At 36.8% G+C, this 22,383-nt stretch overlaps 1 protein-coding gene across 1 annotated transcript in view; it reads left to right on the top strand.

The window, feature by feature from the left end:
* LOC307069773 (UDP-N-acetylglucosamine transferase subunit ALG13-like) overlaps positions 1-22,383 on the top strand; it is a gene marked incomplete at both ends in the record, with an annotated part of 53,152 nt that overhangs the window by 23,251 nt on the left and 7,518 nt on the right. Inside the window, 9 exon segments of the mRNA XM_079728098.1 lie at positions 16-71; positions 437-469; positions 473-499; positions 503-517; positions 3,783-3,854; positions 5,137-5,302; positions 13,683-13,856; positions 17,655-17,695; positions 19,462-19,639. Of these exon segments, the coding sequence (XP_079584224.1) occupies positions 16-71; positions 437-469; positions 473-499; positions 503-517; positions 3,783-3,854; positions 5,137-5,302; positions 13,683-13,856; positions 17,655-17,695; positions 19,462-19,639 (762 nt within the window).

A 22,383-nucleotide genomic window follows, 5' to 3' on the forward strand; every position in this document is an offset into this window, starting at 1 on the left:
GGCTATATCCTCTAGAACAAGACTATGAAACTTCAGGTGTTTACAGCACAACTGAATCTACAGCAAACTTGGTAGGTATTTAATAATAATGACAAACACATATAGTTCCTGTGTACTAGAACACTGTTCTGAGTGCTGTACATATAAATGTATTTAAATCAGAACAATCCTATGAGGTATTAGGGTATCATTCCCATTTTGTAGATGAAGAAATTGAGGCCCAGAAATTAAGTAACTCATCCAAGATCACACCCCTTTCTAGAAATTATCCTAGAGATGTTCCTAATATGTGTTGATAGAAGAGGAAATTTGAACATTGGCGATGATGATTTTTTTAGAGGATTTTATCATGATCTTTCTAACAGTAAGAATGGGCCATAAATCTCAGGTACTTAATATAACAAAAGTTTACTTCTTGGTTATGCTACATGTGTAGTGGAGGTCTGCAGGAGGGCTCTGCTTAGGGACTTAGGCTGACGGAAGCTCCGTCCATGATTGCTAAGGCAGGAAACAAGAGGTAGTGAATGGTGCACTGGCTCTTACAGCTTCTACCTGGAGATGACACATATCACTTTCTTTTCCATTTCTTTTTTTTTTTTTTTTTTTTTTTTTTTTTGCGGTGCGCGGGCCTCTCACTGCTGTGGCCTCTCCCGTTGAGGAGCACAGGCTCCAGACGCGCAGGCTCAGCGGCCATGGCTCACGGGCCCAGCCACTCTGCGGCATGTGGGATCCTCCCGGACCGGGACATGAACCCGTGTGTCCCCTGCACCGGCAGGTGGACTCCCAACCACTGTGCCACCAGGGAAGCCCTCCATTTCTTTTTCGTCGGCCAGAGCATGTTTCTCTTGAAGACTCTAACTTCTCTGTGCCTAGAAGTCAAAAAGGTGGAAATATTTTAACAGCACTAAGGATTACAACATTCAGTGGAAACTCCCACAGGCAAAATACTTCCTTCTACCTCAAGAGAGGCAACCCCAAAATCCCCTTCAGTGTGATAAAACTCAGAGCCCAAGGTTTCTGGGAAATGTGTAGTACTCTTTGTATTGGGTCCAGATGTGGTTCCTCTTGATCTGGAGGCCTAAACCAAATATACAAAGTTATTTACCCCCTACATACCCAATTTCCAGTGGTAGAGCAGGGACTGAAACATTGCAGTAGAACTTTCCATTCAGATGCAGGTAAAATGGGAGAAACAGTTACTGGTCCATAGCAATTCTGACATCATGCTGGACAGACATTTTGAGGGCCCCCAACCTAGGCATGGGGACTGTTCCCTGGAGAGGCTCCCTGGTTCATTGTTTTCTGGGGCTCTTGATTACTCCAAGGACCTTCCTTCCTTGGCTATATTTGAAGTAGGCATTGGAGAATAATCCATCTTGGCAGCTGAGCAGCTTTCTCAGCCTGCTTCTTACTCATAGAATATTGAGGGCCCAAGGGTGGTTTTATCTCAGTTGGATAGTTTTAGTTCTGCTCATGGTTTCTTTGGCTATGTGAGTAATTTATTGTGCAGCTTCTCTGATTCCTATTAGTTTCATTTGCCAATAGCCATACTGACAATTCTTTTTTATAAATATACTACTTAGATTTGCTATAATTCTTTGCATTCTTATCCCTGTCTCTACTTGATTGCAAATACCTTCAGCTTATCAGGCATTGATGAAAGAGCCATACCTTTGAATACTTTTCCATGAGCCATTTTGTCCAAGTGCAAGGATTCATTGGGTGTTATATCCTTAATGGTACTCTTGCTTTGAGATACTTTAGTGCAATCATATTTTAACAATGATTTGAGTCTTCCTTCAAGGCCAAGTTTTAACTTCTCTTTGTTGTTCAAAGCATTTATCAATTTTATCTTTTAGAGTTTTGAGTTGAAGCAGTTGCCTTTCCAAACCCTACAAGTCCTAGTATTCAAGGACTCTATTCCCTTTCATTCCTGCCTACAAACTACTTTTCTTTACACATCTGTCTTAAAATACCTTGCTCAACTCTGCCAGCAGTAATCAAAACACAAAACTAACATTCTGTTTTCCAAACCTCTTCCCTTAAGAGCTACAAATTCATAATCTCCTTCTCAAGTTAGGTTTTTGTTACAGCAGCACCCTGATTTTAGTTACCAATTACTGTTTTGGTCAAGCTAGGTTACGCTGCAACAACAGTCCACCAAAATCTCAGCGGCTTAACACAGCTGTTCTTGCTAATGTTATAGGTCCAGTGCAGGTTGGTAGCAGGCCTTTGTTTATCAGAGTCACTCAGGAATCCAGGCTGCTGGACATGTACTTTCACAGTCACCTTGGCAGAGCTGAAGATAGGGAAATTAAACACTGGCTCTCAATATTTCTGCTCATATTTCATTGTCCAAACAAGTCACGTGCCCATACCTAATTAGATGAGGCCAGGAAGAGCAACCTACCCATGTACCTAGGAGGAGAGCTGGAATATTTGTGAGGAAGTTGAATGACTACCCTCTATTCTCTGTGATTAATCTTAACTTTGATAGCTTCATGTACTGAATTTTTGTTTTTACTGTTTAGGCAGTACATCTTAGGAAGGTGATGAAAACTGATATATAATTCTCTTCCCATTATTTCTCCTTCCCTTCCTTTGCCCCTGCTAGAGAAATAGTTTTTTCCTCTCACTCTGTCATTACTCTTCTCATATCACATGTTTTTACACCATTTCTTGAAATAGCCACCCAAGTTGAAAAAGCAAGTAAAAATCTCGCCTTCAGGGATGACAGGAGTAGACACTTCCTTTCTGTCCCTTTAATTTCACTTGTCACGTGTTCCTTTTTGTTCTGAACTTACTTTATCATACATCCCCAGTAGGTTTCAATCTCTTCATGACGTGCTCCACTCCCATTCTCCAGTCACCAAGTAAGTTTTCTAAGTGATTTTTTCACAGCATTCTGAGGGGAGAAGACCAATGCAGGACTTAAAGATTTCCAGGTACAGAACCTTCTAAGAAACCATGAACATTTTTTCTTCTTAATTCCACGCCCAACTCTCACCTAAATCCTTCTCTGGAATTGTTTAGAATTCACACTGGGCCTTCTGAGCCAGGGCTAAAGTTTGCTCTTTGGCCGGTACTTGGGCTGTACTTGAACACAGACTTTCGAAACATGCACTCTTAGGTCCATGTTAAGTTGGCCTTGTCTTTGTCCCAATGTGGTTCCTCTTGTTTCCTGTGATTACTTCCCCTGATTTCCTCTGTGTCCTTATTACCAACTTCTGCTGCTAGTTTATTTTTCTGTCATGACAGTCTGTCATGCATAATTCTGAGCCTTTTAAAATCATTGTTACTTTCACAAAGACAAGGTCTTGAGCCAAAGGGGAATGGTGTTTGGATTATACTACATCCTGCTTAGGTAGGATGCAGCTGACCAGCCAGTTATCCACCCTTGTCCCAAGCTGTTCCTTTAGATGGAATGCTTTCTTTTAGCAACACTGTTGCTGGCCCTACTGATTTTGAGGTTTTTAAGGCAACAGAGGACACTGAGAAAGTGTTTAAATTACAATTCTCCATTACATTTTAGTATCTATATTGGGACTAGAGTTGGATATGATCAGGATTTCTGTAGATAGGAAATAGAACAGTCACCTAAGTCAGGCACTAGAGTGATACCTTTTGGAGCATTATCATAGTAGTCACCTCCAAATTTGAATACTTTGAGGACAGATCACTTTCACTTATCTTTAGGAGGTGTTGAAACAAAGCAGATCTTTTATTGATGTATTGTTTAATTTCTTGATTTCCCCTTATTTGTACTTCTGTATTCATTAAAGTCTCTTCAGGATAGAAGACCATGTTCTATGTCTCCTCATGATACAGTTACCTCATACAACTACCCCCAGAAGGTAATCTTTATAGTTTTATTTTGCAGTCAGTTTCAGTGGCCTAAACAGCAGAAAATGAATTTTTTCTTTTTGTTCTCTTTGCCCTTCATCATACTTCAAAGAAGCTGCTTATATTCTTATGTTAAGTGTTATTGTACTTCCTGGTGCCTGGCACAGTAATTAGTAAATTTATTAACAAATTGATGGAGCATCTGCTCTGTTCCAGACACTGTTCTGTGTGCTGGCATTGGACTACTCAGTCTACTCTGAACCTCTTATATAATGAGTGAGTTAATATAAATAACCTGTCAAGTCTGTGCCATTTCTTGAAACTTAAAATGTAAAGCTTTCTTATAGAATGGGAAGCTGGCATCAGAAAGGTAGCTGAAACCATAGGAGTAAATAAGATCATCCTGGAAAAAGGAAGAGATTGAGAACAGCATCTAGAACAGAGCCTGTGCATCACCATTTAGAAAATGGGTAGAGAAGGAATAGCCAAGGAGGGAGGAAAAGCAGGAGAGTGTATTATTATGGAAGCCCCAGGAAGAGAATGTTTCAAGGAATAGTCAAGTGTCAGTTGCTGTCAAGTGTCAAGCAACATAAGGACTAACAAGAGTCTACTATGATTTGTTGCCATGGAGACCACTGTGACTTTGAATACAGTTTCTGAGAACCAGAGAGGGTAGCAGCCATATTGCAGTGGGTAATAAGAAAATGGAGACTACAGTGAGGACAGGGTGTTCATGAAGAAGAATCTGTTACCATTTATTGAACATCTTTCTGTGCACAGCCCTGTATTGGGTACTGTGGCCTAATCAGAAAAACAAAGTACAGTCTCAAGAAGTTAAAAAAAAAAAAGCAAAGAACATTTTCTGTTTGTTTTTTTTTTTTTAAAGTGTGTGTGGGGAAACATATATGCATGTAAAGATAAATACATACTATAAATTTCTGGATAGTATTCAGGAAACCCAGAGGTTACTTGTTTGTGGAGAGAGGAACTAGGCAGATGGAGGACAGGGGTTAGAGGAAACTTTTCATTGTATACAATTTTATACTTGGTTTTTGAATCATATTAATGTATTACCTTTCCAGAAAAATATTAAAATAAAAAAGTAAAGCTCTCAAAGTCATCTGGGGTCTTCTAAAAGAAATAACCTTCCTATATTAGGTTTACATAAATATTGGCTTCTTGGTGTTTTAGTTATTAGAATACTATTTCCTGAAGTTTAGGATCAGATAAGAGACTAATATTGTTTGTGAAACCAAACTTAGAGTTCTAAACTTTCTTCCACACTTACAGGTGGTGATGGTAAATTCTGCAGCAGTTGCAGCTTCCTGTGCAAATATTATTCCAGCTCCAGTCTTGCCTAACTGTGCAGCAGCTAATCAAGCTAGTAGTACCACTTCAATTTGCTCACAGAATGCTATACAGCCTCTATTTGTATCTCCGCCTACACAAGGCAGGCCAGGTAGGTTATTAGTGGTTCCTTACTTTGGAAGCCTCTTTTTCTATTCATGAACATGCCCATACAACAATTCTAGTGATTAGATAAGATTACTTTAATCTCCAGTATTAAATTTCAATTTTTTTTTCTTGAAAATTTGGCTTTGGTATGATTTCATAGCTATTGTTTTGCTAACCCCATTGAAAATTTAGAGGACTTGTACTAGTTTCTTAAACTTCAAGTTAAGTTTTATTATACAGAAATTAAGGTAAAGGGATTTCACACTTCACAGAATTAATTCCTGAAAAATCTGGCTCTAGAATTTAAGAGATCCAGGTTAGAATCTTGGTTTTACAACTTACTAGCTATGTAATTTTGGACAAATTATTGAACCTTTCTTATCTGTGAGCTTGGAGGTACTTATGGTACCAATTTATGAAGTGGTTGTGAAATTCCACTGAGTTAATATGATTTAAAATTTTCAGCAGAATTCTGGGAAAGTGGTGGCAACAACAGCATAGCTTTTCAGTCTGCGTCCCCAAATAAAAATGGAAATAGCAAAACCAAAACCCATGGGATAATGTTTAACAACAAAACTAGGTGACAAGGTCTCCCCATGAACCCCAAAATTTAAGGAGGTACGGACAAACCATCAGTCACAAGACCTGCATGCTGTCAGGGTCAATGTGGGAGCAATAAGATGGAAGCATCGGGGATGTTGTCTGATGGACCTGAGAACAGAAGAACCCCAAAAGAGCTAATAAGAATTCACTGGACAGTGGGGCAGCCAATTTGGAAGGAACAGCTAAGACTGGGAAGGGATTTGACCTCTCCAGTACTAGGTGAGTGCTTTGGGTACATGGTAAAGGGACTAAAGGGCTTGGAACAGTTTCGCCCCTAAGAATTCTGAAAAGTGACCTGGCAGGGCTACCTTTTAGGATAATATTCCTCACTGGGTAGAAACTGCTGGGAGTGGAATCAAAATTGATGAGGATAGGGAAAGAGCAGGTTCAAACTAAAGCTGAGAGAACAGAGCCAAGGAATCCTAGAAAGCAGTCATGTTTTTAAACACTACAAAAACAATAGAGATCCCTAAGAAGTTAGAAAACCTTTCTTGTATTCCACCTCATTCTAGAGTTCATGAAAAATAATTTCACATAAAAATGAATGTATATGTATAGCTGATTCACTTTGTTATAAAGCAGAAACTAACACACCATTGTAAAGCAATTGCTCTCCAATAAAGATGTTAAAAAAATGAATGAGGGCCTCCCTGGTGGCGCAGTGGTTGAGAGTCCGCCTGCCGATGCAGGGGATACGGGTTCGTGCCCCGGTCTGGGAGGATCCCATATGCCGCGGAGCGGCTGGGCCCGTGAGCCATGGCTGCTGAGCCTGCGCATCCGGAGCCTGTGCTCCGCAACGGGAGAGGCCACAACAGTGGGAGGCCCGCGTACCACAAAAAAAAAAAAAAAAAAAAAAAAAATGAATGAAAGAGAAGCACTAAGGTTGCATACAAAGGTAAGTTTTAAGAGGAAAACAGAATAGTATCCCTGTTAGACAGTAAAAGCATGTCAGTATGTGCACACTAAACAGAACTTAAACTAAACCAACAACTATTTCAAAATGAGGTAAAGACATTAATAAAATAACACAAAATGTTAAAAAATAACAAATCAGGATTAGAAAAACTCAGATGAGGTGACAGAACTCAGGAAAGCATTAGAAATGGAAGAAAGTCATTTTGGTAATGAAGACTAAACTATAAAGAACATGACCAAGTATGTACAACAGATAATGCTTTAAGAGAAAGATGTAAGAAAGGGGGGAAATCTAAAATGAAAAAAACGAAGAGAAAGATTCAGAAGTGTGACATATTGAAGTTAGGCAAAGGATATCCAACACTGATAGAAGTTCCTGAAGAAGAAAAACAAAGTAAGGGAAAAGAATAAATACTAAAAGCTGTAATTCAGAAAATTTTCCTGAAATTAAAAAACTTCAAAACTACATACTGAAACAGCGCTCTGCAGAATATTGAGCCAGAGCAACCAACACCAGGATATTCTATTAATAAAACAACTGGACTTTAAAGAAAAAGAGCCTATGGAGTATAAAGGAAATAAAATGATAATCATCAAACTTTGACAGCAATGCTTCATGCTACAAGAAAATGGAGTAACATTTAAGATAATGAAAGGATATGTGAACCAAAGATTTTATATCCAGCCAAACATTTTCAGGCTTAAAGGGTAATGTATAAGAATTCAGAGAGGGCTTCCCTGGTGGCGCAGTGGTTGAGAGTCCGCCTGCCGATGCAGGGGACACGGGTTCGTGCTCCCGTCCGGGAAGATCCCACGTGCCGCGGAGCGGCTGGGCCCGTGAGCCATGGCCGCTGAGCCTGAGCGTCCGGAGCCTGTGCTCCGCAACGGGAGAGGCCACAGCAGTGAGAGGCCCGCATACCACCAAAAAAAAAAAAAAAAAAAAAAAAAAAAAAAAAAAAAAGAATTCAGAGAATATTATTGCATGAGCCCTTCTTGAAGAATCTAATAAAGATACGCTGTCAAGTAAGGTAATTGCTAGCCACGTATGACACTTTAAATTTTAATTAATTACAATTAAGTAAAATAAGTCTTCAGTTGCTCGGTCACACTAACCACATGCCAGGTGCTCAAAGCCACATGTGGCTAGTGGCTACTGTATTGGACAGCACAGATACAGAATATTTTGCCATCACAGAAAGTTGTATTGGAGGGACAGAGTGTATTGGAGAATGATTTTGACTTTTAGACCACCAAAACTTATAAAAGACATCAGCTTAAGACCTAATTGTAAGTATTAAATATATACTTAACACAAAATGAGGGCTGAGAGGTTGATAATATACTATGTAAAGCCTTATATTTGAACAATATAGGTACAGTATAGCTATTTTTAAAAATGGGAGAATTGAGAAACCATGTGCCAAGCATTTTTTAATGCTTTCAGTAAACACATCAGATTCTTTTATCTAGATACTTAGATTGTTATTCAGAGACTATAATGTTGGCTAAAACAAATGAGTATGGGATATTCCAGTTTTATCCCTCTGTGTCCTTGCAAACCGGGATCTTAGTATGGAAGAAAGGTAATACACATGTACTAAAAGAGGCTAAGGAGAAACTTTTATGGTATCACATTTGAATTGGAAGTATCAATATGAACTTGAGGTATTTTATCTTTAAATTTGTGTATTTCCTAGCTCTGTCCACTGAAAAGGCCTAGAAACAATGAGTATCTTTAGCACTCAGTTTGTGACATTGAAATGCTGCTTCTCACTTAAACAGAAACAAACAGCTTTATGGAGAAATTTGTGGTTCCAGGTCTGGGCAGGAAATGTTCAAGATTAGCCTGGATCATCTTGTCATGCTAGATAGCAAGGAAGCTATCAGCGAGTACTGGGGGTCATGTCAAAAGGACTCAGGAACCATCTTGAAGAGGTTCCCACTGGCCAAAGATGGAACAGTTTGAGCTTCAACAATGATAATTGCAATAGATTGGAACATGTCAAATATATTTAAAAGTTCCTGATGATATTTAAAAAATTTCTTCCCTTGGGATTAACAACTATCTATCTATCTATCTAAACAACTATACATAAAAGATTAAAAAACAAGGATTTACTGTATAGCACAGGGAACTGTAATCAATATCTAGTAATAACATATAATGGAAAATAATCTGAAAAGAATACATAACTGAAAAAAGAATTGGTTCTCTTAAGAGGATGTTAGGAAACCAGTTTACGTTCTTGAAAACGGGACAGTAAAGTGAAAGAATCAAGTATTTATCCTGCCTTTCTTATATGAACTATAATATGGGGTAACCAAATAGTAGATGAGGGGAAATATTTCTATATATTAGTATTCTAATCAGTGAAAAATAAGTGGCAGAATGTAATCATTTTGCAGTCGTTACTGAACGGATGCATATTGAACAGCAATAGCTGCTAAGATTGCAAAGATAGAGAGACATTACCTATAGACTACCAAAGGAATCAATCCTGAGTCTGATCTGGTCTTCTGGATCTAGCTGCCTAGATTTGCTGTATTTGCAGGAAATACAAGAACATATTGAAATGCAGCATGAGTATGTAATCAGCAAAATCCAGACTGGGAAACTCAACAGGTCAAGGGGTCTTCAAAAGACAAATTGAAAGGAAATGACAGGGATGGAGAAAGGACCTATAGATTAAAAGAGGTTCAAGATACAGTTTTTAAAAAACTGTGTAGGGGTGCACATTTGGGTGACAAAACACTTAAAACTACAAAGACGTGATTACTATGAAAGTCAGGATAATGGTTGATTATGGTGGGGGTAAGAGGGTGGTGATTGTGATGGAGTGCATGGAAGTTTTCTGAAATGGCTGGCAAAGTTTTCTTTCTTAACCTGGATAGTGTCCACCTGAAAATAATTAGTTTGATTTGTTTTCTGTATCTTTTATTTATAATGTAAAAAATAAGTATTTAGCCACTGTGCCTGGAACAAAACATGCAATATATGTTCATTAATGACCACAGGAATTCTTCATTGGAAATGTTAATGTAGATACTGGTTTTACTACTTTGTGCTAATTGTAGGGGAACATGTTGGCTGTCTGCTTCCAGCAGATGTCTGAGCTTAAAAAAATAAGTGACCGGTGAAATCAAGCATTGTAATACCCCATTTATGTAGAATCATTGAAAGCTTACCCTTTAAATGCCAGATTTATGTTGTTTTGTAGATACTTCTAAAAATATATACGGCCTTCATTTTACTTTTTGTTGAGCCACTTGTGAACCTCAACTATAACTCTAATAGGTAATGGCTGCTTTTTAGTTGCTCTTTGTCATTCCTGTCCTCTAGATAAAACTCAAGTTTCTCATTGTTATTCATGTGTCTGTCTGGCAGCCCCATCCCATCCTCCTTTAAGTCACTTCCTATCTGCCAGGTAACTAGATGCCATGATTGCTTTTATTATGATTGTCTTCATAGGCATTAAATCCTGTTAACTGAGTTTTTTGGTAACTGTTTCCAAGTCTTTTGCCAGGGCCAGAACAGGTGACTTACTTGCTCTGGGTACAAAATTTAAGGGAGTGTCAAAAAAAAAAAAAACCCACAGTGATCAAGATAAATAATACTTTAATGCACTATTAAAAAAACTAATGCAAAAAAAGAATCCATGATAAACAAAGTATCAAAGTTTTTTTTAAAAGATAGGAACTGTGGGCCAGGCTTAGGGTGAGGTGAGTGAGGCACTCACTCTTGTGGTCATGCAAGTGCAAGCTTGGATCCTGTCTTTTAGAATTTTGGTATTTTATTCATCATGAATTTTTTTTTTGCTTTAATTTGGTGGCCCTTTAAATTTTGCACCTCACTGCACTTTAGTACTGGCCCTGCCCTTTGGTCTCTAGAGAAGCTGAGTCTTACTATGTATATTCATGTTCTTTTCTGAAATGTCCTGAAGCAGACTGTAGCTGCATGGACAAGGAAATAAGCTTTTTGAATGAATTTCATTGGTTTCCATTCACTTTTAGAAAAGTTTGCTTCCATTGTTCTGGATCCATCCCTTGAACTATACCTGGTAAGCCTATAGAGCCCTGTTAAGTCTGCGAATTAGATGCTCATGCATCTCTAGAGCAACTGAAAGTTTTAAAAGCTTTTTCTTATGGAACGTATTATAATATGCATTTTAAAAGAAAGTTGAGTTCAATTAGTAAATAATGGCTATATTTCCCTGTGCTGTACAATATCCTTGTTGCTTATTTTATACATAGTAGTTTGTATCTCTTAATCCCCTACCCCTTTTTTGCCCCTCTTCACTCTCCCCACTGGTAACCAACCACTAGTTTGTTCTCTATATCTGAATCTGTTTCTGTTTTTTTATAATCATTTGTTTTATTTTTTAGATTCCACATATAAGTGATAATGTAGAGCATTGGTCCCCAACGTTTTTGGCACCGGGGACCCGTTTCACGGAAGACAGTTTTTCCACAGACGGGGGTGAGGGTAGGGGGTGCTTCAGGCGGTAACGCGAGCGATGGGGAGCGATGGGGAGCAGCAGATGAAGCTTCACTCGCTCACCCGCCACTCACCTCTTGCTGTAGCCCGGTTCCTAACAGGCCGTGACCGGATGGGGACCCCTGATGTAGGGTATCTGTCTTTGTCTGACTTATTTCATTTTTCACTTAGTTTAGATCTGTGATTCTCAGCTGGAGGAGAATTTGCCCCTTAGGAAACATTTGACAATGTCTGCAGACATTTTCAGTGGTCCTACAACTTGGCAGGGGAGAGCTACTGGCATCTAATAAGTTGAGGCCAGGGATGATGCTAAAACAGCCTCCACAACAAAGAATTATTGCGCCCAATATGTTAATCATGCCAAATGAAACCGGAGGTTTGTCCTAGATACTAATGTTACCAGTTATATGTATAGTAAATATTTTCTCTCACTTTGTTGATATTTTCATTTTTTCTGTGGTACCTTTTGATGAAGAGAAATTCTTAATTTTAATGTAATTTAAGTTATCAAAAAAAAAAGAAAAAGTTGAGTTCAAAGTAACCTCCAAATTTCTTCCGTCCTTGATTCTCTCAGGCCCAGGAGAACTTACTTAGCTACCTCTATGTCTAGTAGTTGGTTTTTACCTTGTAATCATAATCACATTCTACTATTTTTAGCTAATTGAACTTATTCCAGTTGTTTTTGAAAAAAATGGTGTGATTTGAGTGCTAGTTTAAAAGGAATAAGAGTGTGGCTTTGTTGAAGCCATTATTTTATAGAAAACAAATCCATGAATCTTTAGAGCATTTGGAGATGTTCTAAAAATTAAATCCTCTTCTAAAACGGTAAAGGTGGAGATTTCTACATGCATGACAAAACTCCAAAACTCGAAAGTTATTTGAGCAAATTTTTTAAATTTACTGTTTAATTTAGATACAGTAAAATTTATTTTTTGGTGCCCTGTTCTATGAGTTATAACAATGCATAACATTGTGTAACTACCACCACAATCAAGAGAACAGTCTCATCACCCCAAAAGAGTTGGTTATCAAGTTTTAAATCACCCTAAGATTTAGATTTCCTATTACTATTAGCCTGTAGTTGTATAAAGGGTATAAATAAATGTGTTGTTAGTGAATGAAAGCAATGTGGATTACTTCTAATACTTGGCCTTAAATTCCTCTTGCTAAATTACCAGAATAACAAATTCAGCTTGTGTGGACTGTTCTTTTACTAAACTAAGTGTTATGAAACTCCAAATTTAAACCTTTATTGAACAATGAGCCCAAACTTTCTATACTTCTCAGGGGTAAAATTATAATGCAGGCAACACAGTGATAAAATTTAGTACTGGAATTTCTAAGTCAGCTAAAATGTTCAATTAAACTTTAAGGGTTGTATCAAACAATTTAACAAATTTATGTAACATAGTATGTATATGTGGAGATAATTTATTTTCACTAGGTTGGAACCACATTGCTGCCTTTATCATCATAGAGGAATGTATTGATATTTAAACATAATTGTATTTGAATTTCTTATGTCAAAAACTGTGAAACTCCTAAGTGACTGTGGTTTTTAAACTATAGTAACAGTTATAGAAATTTAAAGGGATAAGATAGTTCATCTAGCCTGTCTGTTTTAGATGCTGTAGGTCCTTAGAAATGAAACTGTTACGATTTAGAGTTCTCTATATTCCTCTGATGCTACCAAGTAGAAACCTTCAAGGATTGCTTAAATCTGTAATCTGTGCAATTTAGTCTCTCTTATTAGCTTCTACATCTTGTGGTTTGGCAGATGGCTGAAAACATCCTTAACTTTGTATTAAGCTAAGTAAAAATTTTGCTTTAGTAGTATTTATTTATGTACATGTTAGCTGATGTTCAAAATCTTGGTAGTCAAGCCTCTGTAGTTTCCAGGGTTTTTTCCTTTTAATATCAAGTAATTTCCTTAACTCAAAATAACTTGTAATGAACTCCTACTTTTCAACTGGCATGTATGTCTAAAAGAATATGTGCAATTTACCTTCTAAGTTGTTTTTTTTTTTTTGCGGTACGCGGGCCTCTCACTGCTGTGGCCTCTCCCGCTGCAGAGCACAGGCTCCGGATGCGCAGGCTCAGCGGCCATGGCTCACGGGCCCAGCCGCTCCACGGCATGTGGGATCTTCCTGGACCGGGGCACGAACCCGTGTCCCCTGCATCGGCAGGCGGACTCTCAACCACTGCGCCACCAGGGAAGCCCTAAGTTTTTGTTTTTAGGTCAAACCATAAGACTCAGAGTTGCTTGACCATATTGGGAACACAAAATAAATAGAGGATGAGCTACTGCTTATAAGATGTTACAGCTGTACATTGCTACTTTGTTTTGTTTCTTTTTTGGTGATTGCTTCAGCATCCTATCCATACCTGGCTGCTCCTATTCCCGCTGCTGCTGCCTCTCTACCACCTCCACCTACTCCACCACCACCTCCTCCTCCTCCTCCTCTTGAGGTGACAGACGCTTCAAACTTACCACCACTACCTCCCCCTTATTCCTGTGATCCACATGGCAGTGATCTGCCTCAAGGTAAGTAGATTTTGAGACTTGGGTGAGGGTTATTTAGGTCTGTTTTTTTTTTTCGGTTTTTTAATTTTAAATTTTAGAGCATATCTCTCTTTGGTTGACCAATGAGGGTAGGGTGGTGGACCAAATGGAAATTGACTTGAGAGCATAATGCTAGGTAAATGACTAAGGAAAGAAGGAATCGAAAGCTGAGAATATCTTCTGCATAATCAAGAAGTGTATGGTTGAGCTGACTCACACTGCTTTTCTAAGGTAGCTACATGTCTGCCCTGAAGAAGATTCTCAACTGGATATCTGCTCTCAATTATTTCTCTTGAAAAGCAGGAGTTGATAACACAATTTTCTCCATTTCTTTTATTTAATGCCTACCATAAGTGCATGAAATTGTTGCATTCTTGATATTTAAGATTCCAACTGAATTTTGAAGAATTGGAAAAGGTTTTGGGGGGAGGAATTGTGGGGGGGGGGCTCTGATCTGCCTTGGATTTCAGCCATGTGTTGTTTCCTTAATTAAACTAAGGAGTAGCTTTCCATTGGAAGTTTTTTGTTACCCCTCAGTTTAGCAGTGTATCTCAAAAGAGAATTGTAGTCGAAAGTTGTTTGTAGTTTATTCATACTTTTTTTTTTTTGCTGTAACATTCCCTTGATTTTTCTAGCTGCTTTTCTATTCTATTTTGGTTTTTTTCAGCCTCTAAGGTAGTCACCAGGATCTTCAACTCCATTCTGTTCTTCTTCCCTTCCTTAAAACTTGATTATCAACTTTATGTAGATGATTTCTAAATCTATCTGGCCTTAGCCTCTACCTACTTGCTAGACATTTTCACTTGGCTTTCTTACTTTTATTTCAGACTCAGTCTGTCTACAATGAAATTTCTCATTTTCATCTCCCTTCTTTCTTCTCTTGAGGCCATGCAAAACATTGACTCTTTTCCTTGGTTTTCTATTTTATTAATAATGTATCATTGAACAATGATCCCTTTACTCCTCTCCCCTCACCTACCTACCCCTGCCCAAGATCTTCTCAGCACATAATGCTGATTTTGCATTTTCCAGCATTTTATTTTGAAAATGTTTAGACATACATGAAATTTGAATTTTAAAATGAATATTCATATATCCACCACCTATATTCTATTGTTAACTATACTTGCATTAGCATGCATTTCTCCATCTTTTCCTCCATCCATCTCTCTGTCCATCAATTAATCCATCTTTTCGGTGCATTTCAAAGTAAATTGTAGACATCATTCTTCCCCATTAAAAACTTGAACATACATATCATTAACTAGAGTTGGATATTTATTTTTTCTTTTGATGTAAAGTTTACATATAATGAAATGAACAAATCTTTTTTTTTTTTTTTTTTTTTTTGCGGTACACGGGCCTCTCACTGTTGTGGCCTCTCCCGTTGCGGAGCACAGGCTCCGGACGCGCAGGCTCAGCGGCCATGGCTCACGGGCCCAGCTGCTCCGTGGCATGTGGGATCTTCCCGGACCGGGGCACAAACCCATGTCCCCTGCATTGGCAGGCGGACTCTCAACCACTGCGCCACCAGGGAAGCCCGAAATGAACAAATATTAAATGTACACTTGCTGAGTCTTGACAGATGAGTACATGCACCTGTGTAATCCAAATCCCAATCAAGTTATAAAACATTATCATTATCCCACAAAGTTCCTTCATGCCCCTTCCCAGTCTTTCCCTACCCCGTCTCTACTTCCCCCCAGAGACAACCACTGTTCTGATATTTTTCTGCCCTTGTTTTACCTGTTTTAGAATTTCATGTGAATATAATCATACAGTATGTACTCTTTATGGAAGGCTTCTTAACCTCAATGTAATGTTTTTTGAGATTCTTCCATGTTGCTGCATATTATCAGTAGTCTATTTGCTTTTATTGCTGAGTAGTATTTCATCGTATGGGTATTCTACAGTTTGTCCATTCTCCTGTTGAGGGACACGTGGACTATTCTAGTTTGGATCAGTTATGATAAAGCTGCTATGAACATGCTTGTAAAAGTCTTTGTGAGCATGTGTTTTCATTTCCCTTGGGCAAATACCTAGGAGTGGAATTGATGAGCATAGATAGGTGTGTGTTTAGTTTTATAAGAAATTGCTGGTCATTTTTCCAAAACTGTACCTTATCTCCTTCTACTTTCACAAGAACTCTATGCACCTGTTTTTCTACTTCTAAGACTTTGCTGTCATGATGATTCTACTCAGATTCTCTCCCCCTCTACTCTTCCATCTAACTTCCTGTTTAAATCCTATCATTTTCATGATCCCACCCCCCAGTTGCATTTCAAAGTGATGATTTTGAGTTCTTAATAGTCCTTACCTGCCACATTTTTAACAGCTTGAGATATAATTCATATATCATGCAAGTCATCCATGTAAAGTACATAATTCAGTGCTTTTTAGTATATTCACAAATTTGTACAACCATCACCACTGTCTAATTCCAGAATATTTTCATCACCACAAAAAGAAACCCTGTACCCGTTAGCAGTTACTCCTCATTCTCTCTGGCCCTGGCAACTACTATTTTGCTTTCTTTTTTTTTTTTTTTTTTTTTTTTACTATTCTCTATGGATTTGCCTGTTCTGGACATTTCATGTAGATGGAGTCATACAATATGTGGTCTTTTGTAGGCTGGCTTCTTTCATTTGGCATAATGTTTTCAAGGTTCATCCATGTTGTAACATGTATCATGTATTTCATTCTTTTTTTCAGCTGAATAACATTCCATTATATAGATGTACCATATTTTATTATCTATTAGTTGATGGACATTTGAGTTGTTTCCACATTTTTGCTATTGAGAGTAATACTGCTATGGATTTTTTTTGTGGATGTATGTGAATACCAAGGGGTGGAATCCCATGCCATTTGTGGATTTACTTCCTGCTATTATCTTTTCATATTCTTTAGCTTGAGCATTACGCTTTATACTATATTCCCACATAATAGTCAAATTACAAGCTCATTCTTTTAAAGTGGCAGTAAATACATTTGTATGTATTGGGAGTCTTCAAATTAAGAAAGAGGGGTTTTCTGAGAGTTTGTTAGTGGAATCAAGTTACATTATCTTATTTATAAGAATATATTTGAATCACAGGTCAATCAATAAAAATATATTTAGAGATATACTTGAAATGCTAAGGCTATTCCCTCTTCTCTCATACATCTGCTTTTTGTTCATTTGTAAAATACTTTAAAGTTCTATGTCTGGAGAAATTTTATCACCTTACTGTATAACTTATTTCAAGTTACCTTGCTCATTGCCTCCTCTTTTTGGAGTCCTAGTGGTGGTATGTTAGTCATGTTAAATAAAAACAAGGTGAATTGTTTCAAACAGTGCTAGTTATCTTAGTAGACATCACTAATCTTGGCATTTGTAGAACGTTAGTTTGTACTATGTATTAGCTCTGAAGACCAACATGATTGCTTTTGTAGTAGATTTGTATTAAAGTGAAATTTTAGTCTTGAGACAAGCAAGAAAATGCCTTTACTAGAGTCTCTCTAAATATTTGCAGAGTAGTATTCCTGTAACATCTGTCTAATATTAAGAATAGAAATAAAATCTGTATTTGTTGATTAAACCTTCTTGGCTCAGAAAATGATCTTAGCTATAGTGGTAGGTAAATGGTCATTTACTATAAGGTAGAATTGAGGGTAGTGTTGATGTGGGAAGACTACATTTGTTGTATCTACCATAATACTGAAATAGAAGAGGTTTTAAATGGTAAGTTTTAATTGTTTATGTCATCTAGTCACTAAAATTTAAATTTTTAATTTTAGATGCAAAAGTTTTGCAGTACTATTTCAATCTGGGATTGCAGGTAAGCGTCCTGTTAAAATTGCTTTGATTAAAAAAAAACTTCTAACTTAAAAATGTAAGCCATTTTGATAATCAGACTCTTGAACCTTAAAACCCAAGAACACTGTGAGGGCCCTAAAAGATTTATTTCTGTCTTTATATCTCTGAAGATGACACAGGTCAGTTTTCTACTTTAACCTCCCAATACTTCAGTTTCTCTTATAAAAGAGTTGTAAATTGTCATGAGTGGGGGCCCTATGAAGTACAACTTTAGCATATATTGGCCTCCATATTTAACATCATATGCCAACCCTTCACTATGTTTTTCTGTCTTGAAATAACAAATGGATTATTTATCCTGTTTACTTAAAACATTTTTGTAGCTATTTCTGCATTTTATGTGAAAAGTAATCCGACTAATTCAAAGACATTTAAAGAGCTGTATTATTTTTAAAGCACTCATGTGTTCATAGATATTTGCCAAACACTGATTTTTGCCACTTCCCTGAATTGTAGAAAGGGAGTACTGACAGATACCTTAATATCACTGAAAGGTGTCTCTGATTTCAGGTAAGAGCTCTTTTACTTTATACTTTCAGGGATCATTTTCCCCCTGAAATATACTTCTGATATAATAAGATGACACATTTTCTGAAAAGGAATGATGCATCTTAAGTTTTGGCATATGACATAGTAAACCAGATAGTCTCCTGGATAATACTCAGATTAGTTCATATTTTCCAAGACACTGATTTCCCTAAAACATTGGACATATCATTTCCAGAAAACTATCTTTACTGACTGGCACACATTTATAATTTAAGAGTAGTAGAGTGGGTTTTTGTTCTCTTGAGATTATATTTCCTAAATGCAGTTTCAAAAATTGAAAAAATAAAGTGCTTGCCCCTTCAGTTATGTTTGTTTATTATAGTCACCTGTGGAGACAAGGTGGAGGCAGTTTATTTATTTGTTTATTTTTAGTATTTTTGTTTGTTTTAAATTTAAGTATAGTTGTACAACATTATATGTTACGGGTGTACAGTATAGTGATTCACAATTTTTAAAGGTTATGCTCCAGTTATAGTTATTATAAAATATTGGCTGTATTCCCCGTGTTGTACAATATAGTCTCCTATATTTTACATCATGGGAATACAAGGAAATGTAGAATAGATATTTTAATATTTTCTCATATTAAAAGTAATAGCATTCATTATGGTGCATATGGAAAATACTAATGTGTAAAGAAAACTGAAATCACCTGTATAATCACTGTATACTTTGGTATATTTCCTTACAGCTTATTTATTTATTTTATAAAATATGGACTATGCTATGTAATTTTGTAAACTTTTAAGTTAAACAATATGAACACTTTTTCTTTAAATATTTGACACCATGATTTTTTTATTGCCTGTATTTTATTCCATCATGGATATATCATAATTCATTCATCCAGTTTCTTATTGTTGAATATTTAGGTCGTTAATTTTTTTTGCCTTTAAAAACAATGCTATAACAGACACCTTTGTATACAGATCATTGTGTATATCTCTAATTTCCTTAGGGTGCTTTCCTAAAATAATTCCTAGGTCCACATATGAGATACAGAGGCTGCGAAAGATCTTAAAGTTGTTACAGAGAATAGATTTTCTAAATGTCGTATCTTAGTTCAAAAGTCATTGTTATCCCACCTGGAAATCATGGCCCAACTTTTTTTTTTCAGTGAAGAATGGTACTAGTTTAAGAAAAGGAATAGTAAAGTGTTTTTTCCCTTTCTTGCCCAAGTGCTATCACCACAGCTTGTGGCACTCCATGGTCTGTGTGCCGCAGATGCAGCAGCAGCTTCATGTAGAGAATTATCCAGTCTATACTGAGCCGCCACCTCTGGTGAATCAAACCATTCCTCAGTTACACAGTGAGGTGGGGAGACAAGATGGCACACAGGCAGATGTATCAGCACATGGTAAGTATGTAATGAGATTCCCTGCAAGAAAGACAATTGGATTTTATTGTGTGTAATTTAATAATAGCCTTCAGATATTATACTAGACCAGCATTTCTTAAAGCATGGTATGTGAACCTTTTGGGGCCCCTGAGACCCTTTCAAGGGATCTATGAGGCTAAAAGTATTCATCATAATACACGGATTTTGTCCCTTTTGCTGTGTTAGATTTGTATTAAGGGTGCAAAAATCAGTGGCGGGTAGAATAGCTGGCACCTAAGCACAAATCAAGGCAGGGGCACCAAACTGTGCTAGTATTTAGTGCCTTCACACTTATGATATAAAAATGCCAGTTTTATTTATTTTGTGTTTGATCAAAGACATTCTTATTTTACTAAATTTTTATTCTTTGAATAATTGTACTTAGTATTCTGTATGACAAAATAGGAAGTATTCATAAAGCTCTCTGCATACTGATTAACTTTAAAGAAAAGGGTTGTAAGCTTGAGTTTCGAGCTAAACTAGCTGACTTTTCATGGAACACTGTTTTTACTTGAAAGAGTGATAGACAGACTATGGTTATTCAGACTTGGGGATCCGGCAGACATTTTCTCAAATGAACAGCTAAGCCTTATCACTTCAAGAAAAGCAACGGATAGTATTTTTTGTCAAAGATAAAAATTCCAGCACTCAAATACATGTTATCCAAAATTCTAATTTTTATCTACCACCATGAGCTTGACAGCTTCCAATACTTCATTAACTCTTCTAATAAAATAAATGGTGGGGGGCTATTAATGAATGTGGTGCTTTACATTGTATAATGAACTGTGTCAACATTTGGTAGATCGTATAACTCAGTGAAATAACATTTTCCCAATTACCAATGTATAATCTTACCTGTGCATGATTTAGTAAAAGATCTATCCAAGATGCAAGATAAAACAGTGGACTTGGATTTTAATGTTAACAAAGTATGAAAAGTCCACATTGCTACTGACCTCTAAGAAATTACCACTTACCTAGTTTTGGTACAGCATCAAAGAATATCTACAATTATCTGAAAAGCCTAATTATTAAGACTTCTCTCTTTTCCAGCTACATATCTGTATGAAGCCAGATTTTCTTCATATATTTCAAACTAAATGTATCATAATAGATAAAATACAGAAGCAGATATGAGAATCCAGCTGTCTTCTATTAAGCCATACATTAGAGATTGCACAAGTGTAAAACAATGCCACTGGTCTCACAATTTTTTTTTTTTTGGAAAATACAAATTTGTATGGAAAATGAGTTTAACATAATGAGTTTATTTTTACATGAAATAATATTTTTAACTTAGTTTAATTCCTAATATGGTAAATATTGATAGATATAACCCACATAAACAAAAGCTATTTGGGATCCTCAATTTTTAAGAGTGTAAAGGGATCCTGAGACCAAAAAGTTTGAGACCTCTGTGCCAGACTATAAGGATGGTTGCTTTGTCTATGAGTTCACAGTATAATATAGATGGGGAGGCATTTTCAAGGATTTAGAATAGGATCTTTGGACTGCCCTTCTTAGAATCAGCAGGAGGTAGAAGAAACGATCTGGACTAACCTAACCAAATCTGTTTTCCATTCCAGCGACTGCTACTTGATGGTTGTGATTTTGGCTAAGTTACTTAACCTCCCTAAGCCTGATTTTGTGTAAAGTGGGAAATAATGTATTTTATGACTTTCCAGTGTTGTTATAAGAACTATATGAAACCTTATATGTATAAGTATACTGTTCTGGTGCATGTGAGGAATGTGAATTTTCTTTCTCTCCTCCCTTTTCTTAGAATATTAATAGTTTTAGAATATTAGCACTATAGAATCTTATTCTTCATGTGGTGGTGTGATATGGCCCATGGTAATAAAAATTAAAGCATCAACCTTTATTACATTTTTGTTCCATGTACCTTTTATAGAGCTATTTTTATTGTAGTAAACATGAGACAGCGCCAGTCTTTACTTCACAAAACGAACTTAAGTTATCCCAAGTAATGAGGGACTCCTTTTTTAAAATATTTATATAGTTACTATAATAAGGTCAGAACAGCATCTATTTATTTCCATTGAAACTGGTGCATGGTAGTGAAAGTGCTGTAAATTTTAAATGATGCTAGCATGTTCATGACATTCAAGAGATGACACTTAAATGTTTGGTCTTTTGGGATGGTCTTCAGAGTTTTGCCTTCAAGTATAGACCAGACTGTAAAAACACCTGAGTTTTTAATTGCAAAAATAATACAAAATGGTTATTTGGACGGTGTGTGTTATACTGGAAAACTATATGACAACTTAATTGCAACAAACTCTTATAAGAACTGAACTGACAAGAATGACTCTAGAGAACGTTTCTTTGTGTAGTCTGTTGATATCTAAATTATCCCAGGAAGATAGCTGTCTCTAGGTAGAATACATTTGACACATTGTACATACATTTATATATGTAATTTTTTTTCCCTTTTTTTAACATCTTTATTGGAGTATACTTGCTTTACAGTGGTGTGCTAGTTTCTGCTTTATAACAAAGTGAATCAGTTATACGTATACATATGTTCCCATATCTCTTCCCTCTTGCGTCTCCCACCCTCCCTATCCTACCCCTCTAGGTGGTCATAAAGCACCGAACTGATCTCCCTGTGCTATGCGGCTGCTTCCCACTAGCTATCTATTTTACGTTTGGTAGTGTATATATGTCCATGCCACTTTCTCACTTTGTCACAGCTTACC

This window comes from Hyperoodon ampullatus (genome assembly GCF_949752795.1).
Source record: "Hyperoodon ampullatus genome assembly, chromosome: X".
NCBI lineage: Eukaryota > Metazoa > Chordata > Mammalia > Artiodactyla > Ziphiidae > Hyperoodon > Hyperoodon ampullatus.